The following is an 18,643-nucleotide window of genomic DNA, read 5'->3' as shown; positions in this document are numbered from 1 at the left end:
GGATGCAAGCAATAAATGTGAACTTAAAGTAAGAATTCTTTGTTAGCTGGAACTGGGTAACTACATAAAGTACAATAGCTTTTAAAGTTACAGACGAGGTATCTTTCCATGCAGTATGCTTTTAATTAAGAGGGGCAGGATACCTTTTCTTTTTCTTGTTGCATTTTTTTCACTTTTAAATTTTCTTTTCCAATGCATGTATTTTTATTTATTGCATTCCCCCGTTTTTTTTTTCTTTCATTATTTTAAAAGCAATAAAAAAATGAAAAAGAGGCAAGGCTCATCCACTTATTATATTTCAACAACAGTCTGACTTCGGAAATTTTGTGCTTGAGCAGTTATTATAAAGTTCACATTTAAAATATTAAAGGTTAAAAGTCTTGCATTCAGTAAAAAAAATCCTGTGATTCAGAGACTGCTATGCTATATCATTTATCACTTAATTTGATCATAAATTATAGTTTCAGTTCAACATGGATGTAAGCCTGTATAGATGCTCCTGTATAAACCAGCCCAAAACTACATCATCAGAGTTGTAATACTGCAACGAGAATCAAATGGTCGTATATTGCATTTAGTTTTTTTTTAAGTGCAATAAAAAAAGAGCAAAGTCTTATCTAAAGAGGATGGGAGAGAACGGAAGATAATGGTGTTTACATGTTCATTATAATGTGGTTTGGTTTGCTAGTTGTGACAGTAACCACTGTGATTTATAAACCATAGGTATGAACCCTGCCAGAAGCAAAGATGTCAGCCAGATCATTTTTCCATTTTAGGCAAGCTTTCCAATTCATTACAATTGCATATTAATTTATCATCCAACACTATTGCCCAATATTCCAGTAATTTTCTCCATAAAGCTTTTAATATTTATCCTGTCAAATGGGCTAGATTTTCCCCCCACAAATCATGTATCCTAAATACTTGTGCTGGCTATGGCTATTAAGATGAATACTGTATGCCAACTCAAAATTTTCTAGCATCCAGGAGACTGATACAACAAATGCTTTGTTCACATACAGGAGGCCAGATCTGTTGTGCTGATCTTTAAGACAGCATCCATTTGGACAGCCTGCCCTTCTTACCAGCTGCATAATTTGGATCTTTGTTTTTCCATTTCATCTTTCTACACTAGCTTTGTTTTCAAAACTCTACCCAGCAAAACACTGGACACTGCTAGCCTCTTATCTTAAAGAGCCCATTTAGAAGTAAATTAAACCTCTCAATTATTAACCAGCTACTTCATGTTTTATAAGTAAGCAATCTCAGTTACAAAGAACTATTAATTCCACTTGCCCCTGAAAATTAAATTTTGAATGCAACACGGTGTTTAAAAAAGCTCTCGCCAAAAGAAGTAATTTTAGCTTTCTCACATCGGGGATTTTAAGTATCAGCAAATCATTAAAATGGCATAATCATCCAATTTATTGAAACCAAACGTATAGTAAAACATATAGAAATAGAGACCTATCTGTTTAAACACATTAAATTAAAGCACGTTTTGGCAAATAGGGACAATCCATCATCCACTGCTTTCCTGCGGGGAAGGCAGCTTCAGGTTTTCCTGTCATCCAGATAACTCTAAAAGGATATGCTGGGGAGAGCCATGAAACAGAACAGAAGGGAGAGTGCGGAAAACATTAAAGGTACAGCTAAAACTTCCATACATCTCATTTCCAGTATCTGTACCACTTTCATTTTCTTGCTTAAATTGTAGATGTTGGCCATTAAAAAACTTGGCTAAATTTTACTTCCGCCTATGTCACCCTTAATGAGTACTACAACTGTGCTATTAAAACCCCTTCCACAAAACACATCTCTTTGGGAAGCATGTATAAGATAAATCCTGATGTCCCTACACAATGTATAGAAGGTAGCCCAAGTATACATACTGCACCTCCAGGAACTGGCTATTCTTGTTCCTTTACTGGTATAAGCATCTTTACTGATATAAGATAATTGATTCAAGTGCCAGCATTATTGCTGTAATGCAACTACCTGTAGCTTATTCAACACCCCTCTTCGGTCATGCAGTTACAAGACCCCAGTCGGCTATTTCTCTGACCAGTCTTTTGTAGAGTATTATTAGACACCGTAAGAGCTCCAAAGTTATCCCAGCGAAGGCAGGATCCCAACAAGGCAACAACTGTGCAATAAATTACAAGCAAACATTTTCCATGACTGTTCTAATAAGACGAAGTCCCCTCAGTCAAGAATTCTGCTGTTGGACCATGGCGGCCTCCGGTCTTCCTGCATCCTCAGTCATTGTTAGCAAGCAGGCAGAGGGGGCTCTCTTCCAGCCCCTCCAACTGATGGCCTCTCTTATCCACACACCAGCATCGGCCTCTTTTCTGACCTTTGGAGGTCCGGCACTATGGAGAAGACAAGACTCTTTTCAACAGCAAATTGACTTTCCTTGAAAATTTAGAACAGCAGAGAAACAATGCCCACTGTAGAAGACCTGATTTCTTTACGTTATGCTTTTGCATGTAAAAAAAAAATAATAAGATGACTCATTTGAAGCAGATCATAATAAACCTTATTTGCTGCTCAGTATAGCTGCCGCTGAAGCAAGCCTCTTTCTGCAACAAAAAATACGCAATGGCTAACCTACTGTATTTTTCAGAGTATAAGACGCACCGGACTATAAGACGCACCTACCTTTTTTGGTGAGGAAACGAAGAAAAAGAAATCTGCCTCTGCCTCCCAGCAATTTTGTCTCGTTGCAGCAAACAGCAAACAGCCTGCTTTACTTTTATTTTTGTTTTTCAGCATAGCTTGATTAGCACAAGGGGAAAAAAAATCTGCTCCAGCAATTTACCTCCTTGCAGCAAGCAGCAGAGGCCCTCGCAAAACAGCTGAGAGGAAAACAGCTGAGAGTCGGGAGGCTGATCCAATCAACTTGTGCTAATTAGGCTGAAGCTGAAAGGAGCTGTTTCTTCTTGCTGTTTGCTGCAAGGAGGTAACTGCTGGGAGGCAGAGGCCAAAGGGTGGGGGCCAGTAGATGGGCGGGGCTACATTCGGTGTATACGACGCACCTAAATTTTCACCCTCTTTTAGGGGGGAAAAAGGTGCGTCTTATACTCCGAAAAATACAGTATATTTAAAAAGGAAGCTATTTCTCTAATCTCGAACTCTTCAAAGAAAACTGTAAGAACTAAGGCAGAGACAGCCACAGAGCCTTCCATGATCACTGAAGAGCACAGGATTGATCTACAGCATATTCACACTTATCTTCTAAATCCGTGTTTCTCAACCTTAGCAAGTTTAAAAGATGTAGACTTTTGTCTCCCAGAATTCCCCAGCCGGCATGCTAGGAGCTCAACTTGATGAAATTGAGAAATGCTATTTTAAGCCATGACACTTCAATGAGAATACCCTTGCTGCTCTTTAAGTCCCATCCTGCACAGCCCCACCAGCCACTGCTGATGCTTTTGCTAGTACTTTAGGGAGATGGTTGGGTCAGGAAAGAGATTTAGCAAGATGACTGTATCTAGACAGTCCTAATGAAACCAGGTTTGGAAGAATTGGAATTTGGTAGGTCTTACCGAGCCTCGCTATACAGCAAGGAAGACAATCCCTGTGAGTTCTTCCAACTGAATCAGAGTCATAGAACTCAGCTGGATGTACTTCTGTATAAGCATAAACAGGGTTGGACTTCTAAAAAGGAAGAGGAGGGAGCTAAATTTTCCCATAAATGCCACCAGAGTGGGTTTGCAGAATGGATGAACCCAGGAATTGGGGCTTTCTCCAGTAGACTTCAAGCCATAACTTAACGTAATGTATAAGGGAGCAAGACTGGTAAATCAATTCTCTGTTACTACTTAAATGCAAGCTATAGAGCACCAGCAAGCTCATTGGGCTTTGGACATTTTGTAAAATTTTCCCCCACCCTTTCTCCCCCAGTGGGAAACTCACTCTCTGCACGAATTTCTTTGACATTCCAGCCCAAAGCTGAGTTTTGCCTGCATGGCTACGTCTTCCCTCAAAGACCCAGAACAGCTTCCTTTGCTTTTTAAACCGTGTTTAAAGTAGATACCTGCTTCCGCCTATAAAAGCCTTTGGTGTCACAATTGGGAATGAAGATATCTTCGCCGTTCATGTAGAGGGGGGCTTTTAGCTCCTGCAAGATGGCTGCCAAACGCCTGCGGCAGGGACCCTGTGAAAAGAAGAACAAGTTAGTGATTGAAAGGAGAAAACCACTGCACTGCATGGGGATGGGCAGGCCTTAAAAATAGCATTTGGGTTTAGGTAATGTTAGCAGCACTCTATGCCAGGAGTCCCAAACCCCAGGTTGTGGCCCATTCAGAACTGGGCCCTGTTATGTGGCAGACAAGTGGGCATGCACACATTGGGGTGGTTAAGTGATGACTCTTTCTCCCTAGCATACTGCCCTTTAACTCACTATAATGTATTTGGGGCTCTTTAAAAAGCAGAAGCATCTCTTGGCAATCTCACATGCATTACAAAACTACATGCTTTGCTGAATACGCAGATTGGGAGAGGGAAACTGAGATGCAGATTCCACCCCCCCCAAAGCAATGATGTGCAGGACTCTTAGTTTCGTAAGTCTCAGCACTGCTAGGAAGCAAAGACTATAGAGCAGGGGTGAAATCCAACAGGTTCTGACAGGTTCTGGAGAACTGGTAGCGGAAATTTTGAGTAGTTCGGAGAACAGGCAAATACTACCTCTGGCTGGCCCCCGAGTGGGGTGGGAATGGGGATTTCGCAATATCCTTCACCCAGGAGTGGGGAGGGAATGGGGATTTTGCAGTATTCTTCTCCTGCAGTGGGGTGGGAATGGAGATTTTGCAGTATCCTTCCCTTGCCATGCCCACCAAGCCATGCCCACAGAACCGGTAGTAAAAAAAATTGGATTTCACCACTGCTATAGAGAGCAAGATGCATAAGAGCAAGGCATGAGAAGAAGGCAAAGGCAGCCCCATTTATTCTCTTCCAGGGCTTGGTGCCCAAGATCAGGCCTCTCATTTCACTCACCATATCCAATTCCTGTTTAATACCATTATTTAGGGGGTCCTGTTGTATCTGGGATTTGTCCACCACGACATCTGGCAAAGGGTCTTGGATCTGAAGGAGGAGAGGTTCTGGAGTTGGATTATCTGTCTGGTAATTTTCCCTTCTGCCATCACCTAGAGAAACAGAAACAGAATTCAACTTTCCCCTCTTTTTTTCTTAAAGTCAACAGCAAAACTATTCAACTTCAGGTCTCTCTTCACTACAGCACTTCAGGATTTTTTCACAATTGGTATAGAAAAACAATTTTGCACCACCTTTCAGGAGAAGTTCATAAATGGCTTCTAATCCTTTGGGGACTGCCCAGTTAGTTTAATGTATGCTTCTTTTGTATTTTAATTGAATTTGCATGTCACCAACTCCACTCAAACTTCTGTTGTTTTGTGAATGATGTATTCTTAATGTTTGTAAACCACCCTTGATCCACAGAATTAAATAAATAGTGTGTTAGTGAAAGTAAATAAGTAAATACATATTGCTGATGCAAAGGCAGCATTCCAACTCCCTTTATATTATTTCTCCCTTTATATCAGTGATGGCTAACCTTTCGCGTGCCAAAAGCTGGGGGAGTGCAGGGGGGGGGGGTCGCACGCACACGTGCCCATATCCATAATTCTACATGCCCCCCGTGAATGCGCGCACAACTTCCCACCCTTGTGCTCCCCCCTACTTTTGGCACGCAATGGCACAGTGGGCCAGGTAGGCCCGTTTTTTGCTCTCCCCAGTTGGGAAATGGGTCGTTTCCGGCCTCCCCAGGCTCCTAGAAAGGCTCTGGATTCTGGGGAGAGCAAAAAACGGGCCTCACCCCCCCCCGGAGGCCCTCCAGAGGCTGGAAACAGCTTGTTTCCTGACTTCTGGTGGGCCCAGAAGGCCCGAAAATCAGCTGGCCAGTGTGCACATGCGCGCCGGAGCTGAGCTCATGTGCCCACTGATATGGCTCCGCGTGCCATAGGTTCGCTATCACAGCTTTATATCATTCCCTTGGGTTATAAAAAATAAGATAAAAATTAATTTCGGTGTTGTTACCAGCAGTGGCCACAAGATGTAGCTGCAGTGCGTTATATGCAGTACTTTCTCCACAGGGTCTAATGAGGATGTGAGTGTGTGAGAAAGAGGGAGGGAGAGGGAGAAGGAGGGAGGGAGAGAGAGAGAGGGAGGGAGGGAGAAAGAGAAAAAGAGGGGGAGAATGAATCTAAATCAAGGTGTATGCATGTGTCTTGTTTATTTATGTACCTCTAGGAAAGGGGGAGGAAATTCCTATCAGTTTGTGTACATACAGGGTTTTTATCTTTCCATTTAATCAGCTAATCATGTCTGATTCTTGCAGACTGCCTGACAAGTCCCTGCAGTTTTCTTAGCAAGGTTTTTCAGAAATGGTTTGCTAGTGCACCTTTTCGAGGGCTGAGAGAAAACGACTGGTCCAAGGTCACCCTTCATGACTTTATGACTAAGACTAAGGCGGACTAGAACTCATGATTTCTAGCCTGATGTCTTAGCCAATAGATCACACTGGCTCCTCTCCACATACAGGAAGTCCTCATTTAACAGTCTTAATGGGGGCCATAATTGTAATTGCTGCAGTCGTTAGGTGAAACATCAAGTGACCTCACCACTGAGTAACGGCAATTCTGGTAAGTCCTGGATGTGGTCATTAGGCCAGGACTGCGCCATCACCTCTTCTGTCCTACCGCACTCCCCCACCCACCTATCTGTACCGTTATTTCTGCCCTTTTAGTCACCCTACTTTTCGCTGCCCCTAGCCAACTTTTGCTGCCGTCTTCCTCCTGCTGCTGATGGGATATGCCTGGCCCTGGCCCTTTGCAAAGCAGCTGCTAGAGTTGCAGGACTTCACAAGGGTGCACACTGACCAACAGTTGCCTTAACAGCAGCGGGAGGAAGAAGATATCGAAGGTTTTGTAAGGGAGTGGTAGTGGTGCAGGGTGGCACAGCAGGATGGCCAAAAAGACAGAGCAGGATGGAGATTGGGGGTGGAGGGGGATTAGGGTTAGCAGCAGTGGTGGGTTTCAAATTTTTTTACTACCGGTTCTGTTGGCATGGCTTGGTGGGCGTGGCAGGGGAAGGATATTGTAAAATCTCCATTCCCACCCCACTCCAGGGGAAGGATATTTGGGAAATCTTAGGAGGCAGAGAATAGATGGGGGCAGGGCCAGTCAGAATTTTTACTACCGGTTCTCCAAACTACTCAAAATTTCCGCTACCGGTTCTCCAGAACCGGTCAGAACCTGCTGAAACCCACTTCTGGTTAGCAGGGGTGAAATCCAGCAGGTTCTGGTAGCGGAAATTTTGAGTAGTTGGGAGAACTGGCAAATACTACCGCTGGCTGGCCTCAGAGTGGGGTGGGAATGGATATTTTGCAGTATCCTTCCCCTAGGAGTGGGGTAGGAATGGGGATTTTGCAGTATCCTTCCCCTGCCACGCCCACCAAGCCACGCCCACAGAAACAGTAGTAAAAATATTTGGATTTTATCACTGAGGGTTAGGGTTAGATAAGTGCATCATGTGGTCGTAAACGCAGGCCAAGCATATGAATTTGTTGTTGCTGAACAAGCTGCAAGCGTTATACATTCCACTCTGGGTCACATGACTCAAAGCTTAGAATGGAGCCTCCAGTAGCATTCCAAGCCGCTGCTCTATTGCCTCACCTATGGGGAATACCTTACAAATAGTCCTTAACTTATAACTTATGAACTTTTGTTGAACGATCGTTTGAAGATACAATGGCTTTTGAAAAAGGGACTTGCAAATCGTCCTTGAAGTCACAACAGTCGCACCACCCTGACAGTCACATGATCACAATTTGGTCATTGGGCAACTGGTTCACACTGATGATGGTTGCAGCAGCTGGTAGTTAAGTGATCACAATTTGTGAGCTTCCCAGCCAGCTTCTGACAAGGAAAGTCAATTGGGAAGGCTGGATTCACTTAATGACCATGTGATTTATTTAACAAATGATAATAAAAATGGTCATAAAATTGGGTAGTCACTTGCTTTACAACTACACTGACTTATGACCACAATTGAAATTGGAATCTCCATCATAAGTCAAGGACTACCATGTTTCCCTGAAAATAAGACCTGATCTTATGTTTTTTTTACCACCAAAAAAGGTACCAGGTCTTATTTTCGGGGATGTCTAATTATTGACTCACCTTGCGGTAGCAATCCCGCCCAGCAGGAGCCTGCTGCTGCCCACTTCTTCTACAGCCACTCATACATATCGCCCCCAGCCTCCATTTTGCCATCAGAGGCCTTCCGGAAAGGCGTCTGCAGCTGAGAAACGGGCTCCGAATTGACATGTGCGATGCCCCTTGGCTTACGTTTTGCCATCAGAGGCCTTCTGGAAAGCCTTCTGCAGCTGATAACACTCTGGATTGATCGAGCCCATTTCTCGGTTGCAAAGGACTTTCTGGAAGGCGTTTGACAGCAAAATGGAGGTTGGGGGCGATGCACGCAAGCAGCCACAGAAGAAGTGGCCTGCAAGGCGAGCAGATGTTGGGGTGTGCGAGGCCTGATAAGTAGGGCAGCTCCATCCCCAACCTAGCTTAATTTTTACCCATGCACCTCGCCCCAGCCTGTGCAACCTGGAATAGGCGGAGTCTTAATTAGGGCTTATTTTGGGGGTAGGGCTTATATTGGGTGCACATGTAAAAATCAAGCTGGGACTTACTTTTGGGATAGGTCGTATTTTTGGGAAAACATGGTATCTATAGTGTGATATTTTTCCTGGAGTCTGTTTCTCTGCAGTCACCAGCAAATCTGGTTCGTTTTCAAAATCAATCATCAATCTTTCTTTATGTGGCTTCTGCTTTTTACAGGAGCCACCACCTTCATGAAAATTACCTGTTCTTTCCACATCTACAATTAACCCAATTATGGCCTCCCTTAGGCCTCTCTCCACAATTCAGGGTCTCTCAACCAATTAATGCCGCCACCAGCCTAGCACCAAACACCAAGAGCAGCCTAGGAATTTCTAGATAGCTGAACATTCACTTCAGATCTTAGAATAATTCAAAAACCAGATTTTGATAAGAGATTCTGACAGCCAGAATCTCCAGATGGTGCATAGAACTGCTCCCCAACTCAAACGTAGTAAAATGTTATATTCAAAGTTATGTTCTTTTCCTGCTTTCTAAATTACCTAAGTTGTTGACAGGTTAAAGAGACCTCAAGCGCTAGTATTCTTTATAAGAAAGCATCAAAAGGTTTTCTCACAACAGATATTCCTCATTTGGGGATTTTTCATGCCGGCCAATGGAACTATTTCCAACGCTGTTAGTTCAATCGTAAATTCTTGTACACAAATATCTAGTGCAGGAGTCAGCAACCCACGGCTCTGGAACCGCATGTGGCTCTTTCATCCCTCTGCTGCGGCTCCCTGTTGCTGGTCAGCTCCACAATTGATAGGGGTTTCGGCTATAGGTAGAGGAAAAGGGATGCCACGCTAGGAGGAGACTATGGTGGGGGAACTGACTTCCAATCGGCAGAGAAAAAGGACGCCGTGCTAGGAGGAGACTCTATGGTGGGGGAACCAGACTTCCGGTCAGCAGAGGAAAAAGGACACTGTGCTAGGGGGAGACTATGATGGGGGAACCGGACTTCCGGTCAGCTCCAGAATTGAACGGGGGCTTCTGGTTAGGACCTTTGTGGCTCTTTGAGTGTTTAAGGTTGTCAACCCCTGATCTAGTACATGGAGATGTAATCCTGCGCACCTACTGGATACATATTATCTGATCGCCACCCTAGATTGCCTACTTGCAGATTCTGAAGGCAGCCTAGAAACTCCCTGCGTTGTATAGCAAGTACATTATTTACTTATTTAAAGATTCACTCCTGGGAATTATCTAGGTTTCCCCCAAGCAAAGGATCTGTCTCGCTTTGTCTTTGATGGAAATAGATTTGACTAAAGACAGACATGATTAAGATCTTATTTTCAAAACCAAGGAACCAAGAACAATCGTCACCCAAGCAAGCTTTGGGAAGGAAGAGGCTTGGTTTAACTTAACCAAGTTAAGTTGTCCATCTAATAATGAACACCATCTGCAGATTTTCTCCCATTCCATTCCAAAGAAACGTTGCGAAGTGAGACATTTGGTAAGTGACTTTTGCCCCATTTTATGAATTTTTTTACCACAATTGTTAAGCGAATCACTGCAATTGTTAAAGTTAGTCACATGGTTCTTAACTAACTTTGCTTGTCAGAAGGGGGCAAAAGGAGAACCTATGAGCCCTGGGACACAGCAACGGTCATAAATATGAATCAGTTCCCACGCGTCTGAATTTTGATCCTGTGACCATGGGGATGCTGCAATAGTCATTAAGTGTGAAAAACAGTCATAAGTCACTTTTTTAAAAATGCCATTGTGACTTCAGTCACTAAATGAACTGTTGTAAGTTGAGGACTACCTGTATTTCCAGAAGAAAATGGCAGTGATTGACCACTGCAAGACTGAAAGAGGGTTTGTACTTTGTTGATTATAACATCCTTGCAGCAATTTCATGAAAGTAATGCAACTCAGATTCTACAAGTAAAGAAACTTGTTAGATTAATTAGGAACACTAGAAATTATTACTTATACCCAGTGGTGAAATTCAATTTTTTTTACTAGCGGTTCTGTGGGCGTGGCTTGGTGGGCATAGCAGGGGGAGGATACTGCAAAATCTCCATTCCCACTCCACTCCAGGGGAAGGATATTGCAAAATCTCCATTCCCACCCCACTCTCGGGCCAGCCAGAGGTGGTATTTGCGGATTCTCTGAACTACTCAAAATTTCCGCTACCGGTTCTCCAGAACCTCTCAGAACCTGCTAAATAGCACCCCTGCTTATACCTCAGGAGCTTGGTCTAATGGAATGAATGGGACTTTTCTAATTGTCACTGCGTTTTGTGGGGAAGGGGGACAAACTAATGCTGAATGTGTATCAATCCACTGAGATAACCATTCAATAAACTTTCTGAGCACCTCACATACAAAATAGCTTTTAAAGAATCTTCCCGCACTAACAAAAGCTAGAAGCTTTAAAGACGTGAGGGTAGCATTCCGATGGATTTACAAAAAATATTCCAGAAGATAACTTTCGGCTCATTTAAAACGTACTGTATATTTACTCCGAATAATACACAGCTCAAAGTACAATCTCTTCCCACACCTGAAAAATCCTAAAAATATCCTAAATTTAATTGAGGATAAAAATGTATCATTAGGTGCATCATTTGCATGACTTGCTGACCACAGGTTCTATTAGCACTGCTGGCTTTCCTTACAACCTCCAAATTAAGAGGCTGAGGGCAGCCCTTCCCAACCTGGGCTCTCTAGATGTAAGAAAATTAAAACTCACTCCAGTATTCTGGCCCTAACCTACCCAGAAAATATCAGCTCAGAGCACTCTGTCTTCCAATTTGAAGGAAGAAGGAAAACAGCAAGCTAGAACAAAAACACTTCTAAGAAATAAGTTTCTTTCTTTAAAGATGTCGGTTATAGTCAAAAACACTCATCTGTTAATGTGCAAACATTTGAATGATAGAAAAGGTGAATTATAGAAGGCAATCTGCACAAACGCAATCATGCAGTCAGGCAAAGAACTGATAGAAGATACTAACAGAACTAAAAGATGCCATGACAGCATTGCACTGGAATCTGTGAATGCTTTCTCATGTTTTCACATGAGCTCTTTTCTCCAGAATTGGTAGCCTTTATTTAATCTAGAAGTCTGGGGAATCCAGAGAATATTAGTGCCATAATATTCCATTCCAAGGCGCTGGCTTTATTATTTCTCTTTCTTAGTGACAGGGCATAAGTCTACGAGAATTCATCCCATCTTACAGGGACATTAGCAAAATGGCAGGTTGCCATGCCTGGCCAGCAGCTGGCTCCTGCATCCACTATTCCTGGCTTTTATTCCATGAAGTCATTTCGAACAAAATTAGAATTTCAGCAACTAGTTGTCAAAGACCGCAAAAAGGAAACCGAGTTCTTTTCCCATCTCAGTTAGACAGTGGTACCCTGGTAATTTAATTTTCATGTATTTATGTTAATTCTTCTAACCTCTGAAGCTACTCACTAAAGCCAATGAAGCATCTATAAATAAAACAAAGACACAGTATTTTTTGCTTGGAACTATTAAGGTTGGCATACCAGAACCCTACTGGCATTAAGAAACTGTGGAATGAGAATTCTTTCTGATTTCCAATGTACCATTTTGGAATTTTAAGAGATAAGGCGCATAAGGAGACAAGAGGATGAAAGAATGCTGGTTCTAGAAATAAATGATTTTTTTTAAATAGCGCAAATCAACACGGCCATCTATAAAGGTACACCTGTCAGGTTGATGGCAGGGACAAAACAGTCGTGCAGTACAGGTAGTCTTTGACATACAATCATTCATTTAGCAACTGTTCAGAGTTATAACTCTGCTGGAAAAAAATGATGACCGGTCCTCGCACTTACGAGCATTACAGCATCCATATAGTAACATGATTGTGAGGCAGTAGCATTGTTTAGGATGGTTGCATGAAAAGTAATAACCATTAAAGTTCTGAATCATCTGGGATCAATCTATTTTCTGGACTATGTTTACCACTAAGCCCTTGCTGAACTTTCAGACTGGTGATGAAACTGTTCTCTGGTGCATCGTAGAGTGATGGGCATGAAGGAGAAGGTCTTGAGTTGATTCCACAGCTGGGGAAGTGAAAGAACATAGTCACAAATTGCCTGGGAATAAAACAAGGGCTTTTTTCCTTTAAAAAAAAAAAGATGCTTTGGTTATTATACTTTTGCTAAGGAAACTGCCTTGGACTCTGTTTCTATATTGCTCTGAATAACTCATAAATCCTAGCAAACAAGAGAGACAGTTTGTTCCACAGCTCAAGAAAAATAGCATTGGTTTTTCCCAGATGCAGAGTTCACTCACAGCCCTGATCCCAGCAGCCTCAACCAAGAACAGAAATCTCATTGCTTGAAGTTAAGTTTTGAAGTAGGGGTGAGGGAATCTTTTTCTAAATAAACCACTCAACAGGGGAAAAGAAAGATAATTGAGGATCCTCTCAACCATGTCAATTGGGCCAGCTGACTAGAAAATCCTAGGTTTCTTCCCAATACGGTGGTCCAAGCTGACCACTTTCAAAACTCATTTCTTAGGAAAGCTGGATTCAGTAAGTCAAGGAAGACGCACAGAAAGGTGCATGCTTCTGATGGGTTGCTAGCCGAATTCATGCTTTGAAACACTTAACTTCTTAAGAAAGATGAAGAAGAAGGAATCCCTATGAGGGATGGAATTCAGCAATGGGCCAGATCTGCTCTGCAAGCTTAACCTGGGAGCCTTTGCATTATGGGGCGAGGAAGGGGAACCACAGCCTTAGGCAACACGCTTAAGGTCACTGATTGACAGGAGTGGTAGCCTCAAACAGCACAAGAATTCCAGAATGAATACGAGAGGTTTGGGAGTTTACCCTATATAGGTAGTCCTTCACTTACAAAAGTTCACTTAGTTACAAAGGCATTGAAAAAGTGACCTATGACCGCTTTTCACAGTTGCAACCATTCCAGCGTCCCCATGATCGTGTGATCAAAATTCAGATGCTTGGCATGTTTATGACCATCGCTGTGTCCCAAGATCCGGTCATCCCTGTTTGGAACCTTCTGCCAAAGCAAAGTCAATGGGGAAGCCAGATTCACTTAACAATTGGGTTACTAACTGATCAAACTGCAGTAATTCACTTAACAAATGTGGCAAGAGAAGTCATAAAATGGGGCAAAATTCACTTAAAAAATGTCTCGCTTTGCAAAAGAGATTTGGGGCTCAACTGTGGCCGTAAATTGGAGGACTGCCTATACTACTGCTGCTATAGGATCATTAAAAATCATTGCGAGTAGTCTTTTTCAATCCACAGTTCTTCAATTGTGCGGGACTCCACCATCCATACACTATTCATGACTAGATAGATAGACTATGATGAGATCTGAAGTTTAGCATAAATAAAATATTTTAGATTGAGGCAGTTAGTTTAAAACAAGCCTTTGCCACCAAAACACCAGCAGTGGCCACTCTTCCTTCTACCATCTTTCTGTATCAGGCAAACTGTTTTTATTTAGGAGCATCTTTGCCATTTAAGGTGATTTAGAGCCATTTAAGAAGATTTAATTGTGGTAGATACAACTGCCTGAACATTGGGCTGTTTCTTTGCATTATTCTCTTCCAAAATGGAAACACCAGTTCAGGAATTTTAAGTTCTTTTGCCCACTGCTCCTCTCTTGATTTTTAAAATTTTAGAAAAAGATTCTTCATGTAAACTTTTATTAGCCCTATTTTCCTGCTGAAGTATGAATCTATGGGCATAGCCAAACAGCCAGCCATCACTTGGTGGCATAGCTCATTTTCAGCTTACTGATAAGGAAGCAAAGTTCATTTACTCCACAGTTGCCCGTTTTCAGTCTACACCTCCTTCCATGCAATTGAAGTCACAACCAATATCAGCCTCTGAGGATGCATCCTCACATTAGCTAGGCAAGGTGCCATATGGTCCGTTTGCCCCAGACCAGTACCAGCACACTAGAGCACAGGGGATGGTGGCAGGATCTATAATTTCTAGGCATAAACAAAAGCCAATAAAAGAGGGACAAGACAAGTAATGGCAGATCCAGTCTCTACTTGCATTAACCAAGATCAAATCTGATCCCTCCCTTTCCCAGAGTGCGCTTCTGTCCACCACAAGCTAGTGGATACTTGCATTTCAGAAGTGCAAAACCACACACACACACACACACACACACACACACACACACACCCTTTTCAAGGATCCTCCCATGAATTTAATGGCTGGGATCCTCTTAAAGCCGCCTTTGCCACAGCTGTCAGATGAGCTGGGATTGTTACTCAAGGGGGGCTGGGAATATCAGCTGGGTGCAGCCCAGGGGCACCAGGTTGAGGAAGGCTGCCATTATAGGACAGGATAGGTTCTTAACACAGGAGAGGATGATGTGCTATCAAAAAGAAAATAATAATCCCTATCACCCTCATGCAGGCTTGGCAATGAATGTGGTACTCGTTTTTTTAAAGAAAAAGGCAAGTATCTCCAAGAATCTACAGTTGCTTAATACTGGAGCTAAATTGAAATAAAGAAATATCTTATTTAAATCTCTTAAATAAATCTAAATCTCTTTTAAAGAAGAGATTGGACAGCCATTTGTCCCAAATGGTATAGGTATAGGGAGTCTCCTACTTGGGCAGGGGGTTGGGCTACTAGACGACCTCCAAGGTTCAAATGTTATTCTGTATTCTTTAAATAAATAATAATGTCCACCCACCCACCTCAGAAACTAAAAGATTCCTCTCTGTCTGTACAAAAAACCCATTGCCTTTAATCTTCTACATCCAGGGGAGATTCCTATTGGGCAAGGGAGGGAGCCCCCAAAAGCAATTATTTCACTCAATTTCAAAATATCAGAACTCAATTTCCCCTTGTTCAGAGCAGAACCACGACACTGACGCGAAGAGAACCCAGGGGAACCCGAGAAGCTTCTAGTCCTCAAGAAACATGAACTTCGGCGCCGAGTCTGGTCTGAAGGAGTGCTAGTTAGTTCCTTTTCTGAACCCAAAGAAGCATAAATAAAAGACTGGGAAGATAAACCCGAGAACTTTTAAAAGTCCAGTCGCACGATTATTACACCTTTAAAAAAAAACATAGGCGGTAATCCCTCACGTGGCTCGTCGTAAAACCGTTGCGATTCATGTTTCTTTTATTATGTATAAAGTAAAATCAGAAAAATATAACTGGGGGGCGGTAGGGTTTGGAGCGAAGGCACCCTGAGAGTTGGAATACAACAGCCCAGCCCACCGTATTTTACCTCAGCAATGCAAACCCCAATTCCCTATTATTCAGTAGCAAATCCCCAATCCGGCTGCGTTCACTGGGGTCTTCCTTTCGAGTAAAAGCGCTCTTTATTCCAAGCTGGAGCCATTTCCTCACTACCAACCATCGCCGGGCTGCATAACAGTAATAATACAGCTGTTGCATCTGAATTGGCCCTACGAGTTCTTTTTGCTTCGGGTTAAGCACAAAAACTATTCTTTTTCCATTGTTTCTTCCCACTCTATTAAATCATTCCGCTGGCAAATCTCACCGCAGCCCGTTAGAGGGTTTTTTTTTTCTTTTTCTTTTTTTCCTTCCCCCTCCGGAGGTTTACCAAAACCGGCCCATCGCGGATTTGCGAGCCCTCGGGGCGCCCCACCACCACCACCACCACCACCACCACCGCCCTTACCTGCAACGGGCTCCATCTCCGTCTGGTTCTTGCCGCCTCCTCTCTTGGGTTGCGGAGCCGAGCAGATGCCCTTCCCGCGCAACAGGGCTTGCAAAGGCGTGCGCTCGCCTGGCCGAGGGACGCAGCGCAGCCCGAGGGCGCAGCTGGGTGTATAGACGCCGCAGGATTCGCCTTCCTCCCGGACTCCGCAGGCTTTCTCGTCGTCGCAAGTCGCTTTACGGTCGCTCTCGGGGGAATCGCAGCCGGCCGGAGAAGAAGAAGAAGAAGGGCAAGCGGGCCCGATGTCGCCGTCGGGCTCCGACACAGCAGCAACAGCAGCCACGGCCGCCCCGCATCCCGTCGTCGGGGCCAGCAAAAGCAGGAGCGCCGTCCCCAGGCAGCGAGCGAGGAGCATCGTGCACCGATCCGGGCTGAGCGCTCGGAAACAGCGCGCTGCAGCCGAGCGCGTCTTAAATGCCGCGTCCTGCCCACGGCTCGCCGGCCTCCTTCCGCGCCAGGTGTAGCCAGCCCGGTTGGACGGCCGCCAGCCGGCAGGGTGTGGCTGCGGGCTGCCAAAAAAGCCGACCGGCCTTTCCCCTCGACAGCTCTTCGGAAAGTGAGCAACCCGATCAATTCCAGCAAGGAGATCCACTCCCCCGTGGAGTTCAAAAGCTGAAGTTTTCGGTGGAGGCGCTGCACCGGACGAAGAACTGCCTTCTTGTCGTGTAACGTCGTTCCTGGATTGTAAGACTTTGTTGAATTCCCCCCCCCCCGGGCGGATTTCGGGGTGATCCGTTGAAAGCAAGGCAGGGGTACCCTAAAGAACGCCGACGTAAAGAACAGAGACCCCTCGATTCGAAAACCCTGCCTGATCGTCCCGGAGTTGTGGCGGTGCTGAGAAGTGATTGTGATGCTGTCGTCTCCCCAAACGTGCTTTTTGAAACCGAGAGACAACCCCCCCCCCACTCGTTTTTCGGAACTCGTTGCATGGCCGGATCATGAACGCAGTTTGCAGGGCGGTGGGTTTTTATTCATAAGTAAATAAAGGTTAACGCTCCCCCCCAAAAAAGAAATATTCCAGGCATGCAGAATTTTATTTCAACTGTTTTCTTTGAATCGAAGAGTATTTTAAAAACTGCTATCCCATTTCAGTTTATCTTGCTGCACTGAAAAGATTATCCAGAGCCTCAAATCAAATCAAATCCAGTGCTTCACCAGTTGGATTTCTTCATAACACAAAATTTAAACATGGGGGGGGGGAGGAGGGAGAAGCCTCATCCTGAGACCTATGTGCTTGTTTGTGGTTTTAGGCACAATTAGTGGGAATAAATTGCTGACAGCTGAGCTCCTCATTCCTTGCAACTGGAGGAACTCTTTCTTAAAAACCTTCCTTCCTTCTTTACCTTTTATAGCAGCCTGACTTTCTCCTTGCAAGCAATGTGTTTCCTGCATTCAGGTGTTTGTGAAAAAGACAAGTGGAAAGCCAGGTTTACCAAAATGGCAACTGAATTCTGAGAAAGTGTGCAAAAGATATCAAGACAGCATCAATAGCACTTCTATAGCAAACAATGATAAATTCAGTGGGAACTGAGACAACCTACATAATTTAGTATTGCCATTCCGTGGATCTTTTCACACAGATCCTAGGTTCATGATTCCTGGACATTGATGGCATTGCTATTAATTAAAATCAATTCCACTCTTTACTGACCTGTTAATGTAGCTGTTTTTGGCAGAAATAGGGGCATTCTTTGCCACTTCCATGATCTTTTTCTGATTTCCCAGTCTAGTCTAGTCTCCAGCCCTGGAATTTCCTGATAGTTTTCCACTCATGTATTAACCAGGTCTGACTTGCTTAATTTTACAAGATCAGCCAAGATCAGTTTAGTTGCTGCCTTCCAGACTTTCATTTTTTAGGCAAGTGACAAAATGCTAGTGCCAGGAAAATATTTGCATATCAACCCTGGAGAAATTGGGGGGTGGGGGTGGGGGATGGGAGGGTTGCTGCAGGCCAATGCTTTGTTTGGAAGTGTGCCCAGTTGCCCAAGAAATAAGGACAAAAGTAAGTTTGGGTGATAGCACCCTGCAAGGTTGAGGTGTGTAATTCGAGGGGTTTCCCCCACCTGCACCATCTTCATCTTCTGGTAAACTGGATATCCTGTGATAGCCATGCCCACCACTGCAATCACTTTGTGAACAAGCTTGCCATGAACACAATTTTGCAACTAGGGCGGCCTCATATTATTGAAGTTCCCTTTCTTCTCACTGGCTCAAAAGCAAGGTCTATCCATGTTCTAATCGTATTGTTTGCTTCCTTCAAAAGTCGGGGGATGCAAACCAGGAGTCCCATCA

General features: G+C 43.9%; 1 protein-coding gene across 1 annotated transcript; it reads right to left on the bottom strand.

Annotated features, from left to right (window-relative positions):
- Positions 1 to 1,401: 1,401 nt before the first annotated feature.
- On the bottom strand, positions 1,402 to 17,987 carry IGFBP6 (insulin like growth factor binding protein 6). Its single transcript, XM_034419273.3, has 4 exons — positions 16,313 to 17,987; positions 4,999 to 5,150; positions 4,040 to 4,159; positions 1,402 to 2,372 (listed from the first exon to the last, which is right to left on the bottom strand). Exons 1-4 carry the CDS (start codon positions 16,704 to 16,706, stop codon positions 2,259 to 2,261), a joined length of 780 nt encoding a protein of 259 aa, XP_034275164.2. The 5' UTR covers positions 16,707 to 17,987; the 3' UTR covers positions 1,402 to 2,258.
- Positions 17,988 to 18,643: the final 656 nt, after the last annotated feature.

Source organism: Pantherophis guttatus, chromosome 2, assembly GCF_059756535.1.
Source record: "Pantherophis guttatus breed Tessera chromosome 2, ASM5975653v1, whole genome shotgun sequence".
Classification (NCBI taxonomy): Eukaryota; Metazoa; Chordata; class Lepidosauria; order Squamata; family Colubridae; genus Pantherophis; species Pantherophis guttatus.
This window is presented reverse-complemented; position numbering and strand designations above follow the sequence as displayed.

Bases quoted from the DNA above. Each gene is read 5' to 3' on its own strand.
- IGFBP6 (XM_034419273.3), bottom strand. From the start codon at position 16,706: ATGCTCCTCGCTCGCTGCCTGGGGACGGCGCTCCTGCTTTTGCTGGCC. The intron at 5,151-16,312 runs GTAAGGGCGGTG...CTGTTTCTCTAG, and splicing joins GGAGATGGAGCCCGTTGCAG to GTGATGGCAGAAGGGAAAAT. The intron at 4,160-4,998 runs GTGAGTGAAATG...TTCTTTTCACAG, and splicing joins TTAAACAGGAATTGGATATG to GGTCCCTGCCGCAGGCGTTT.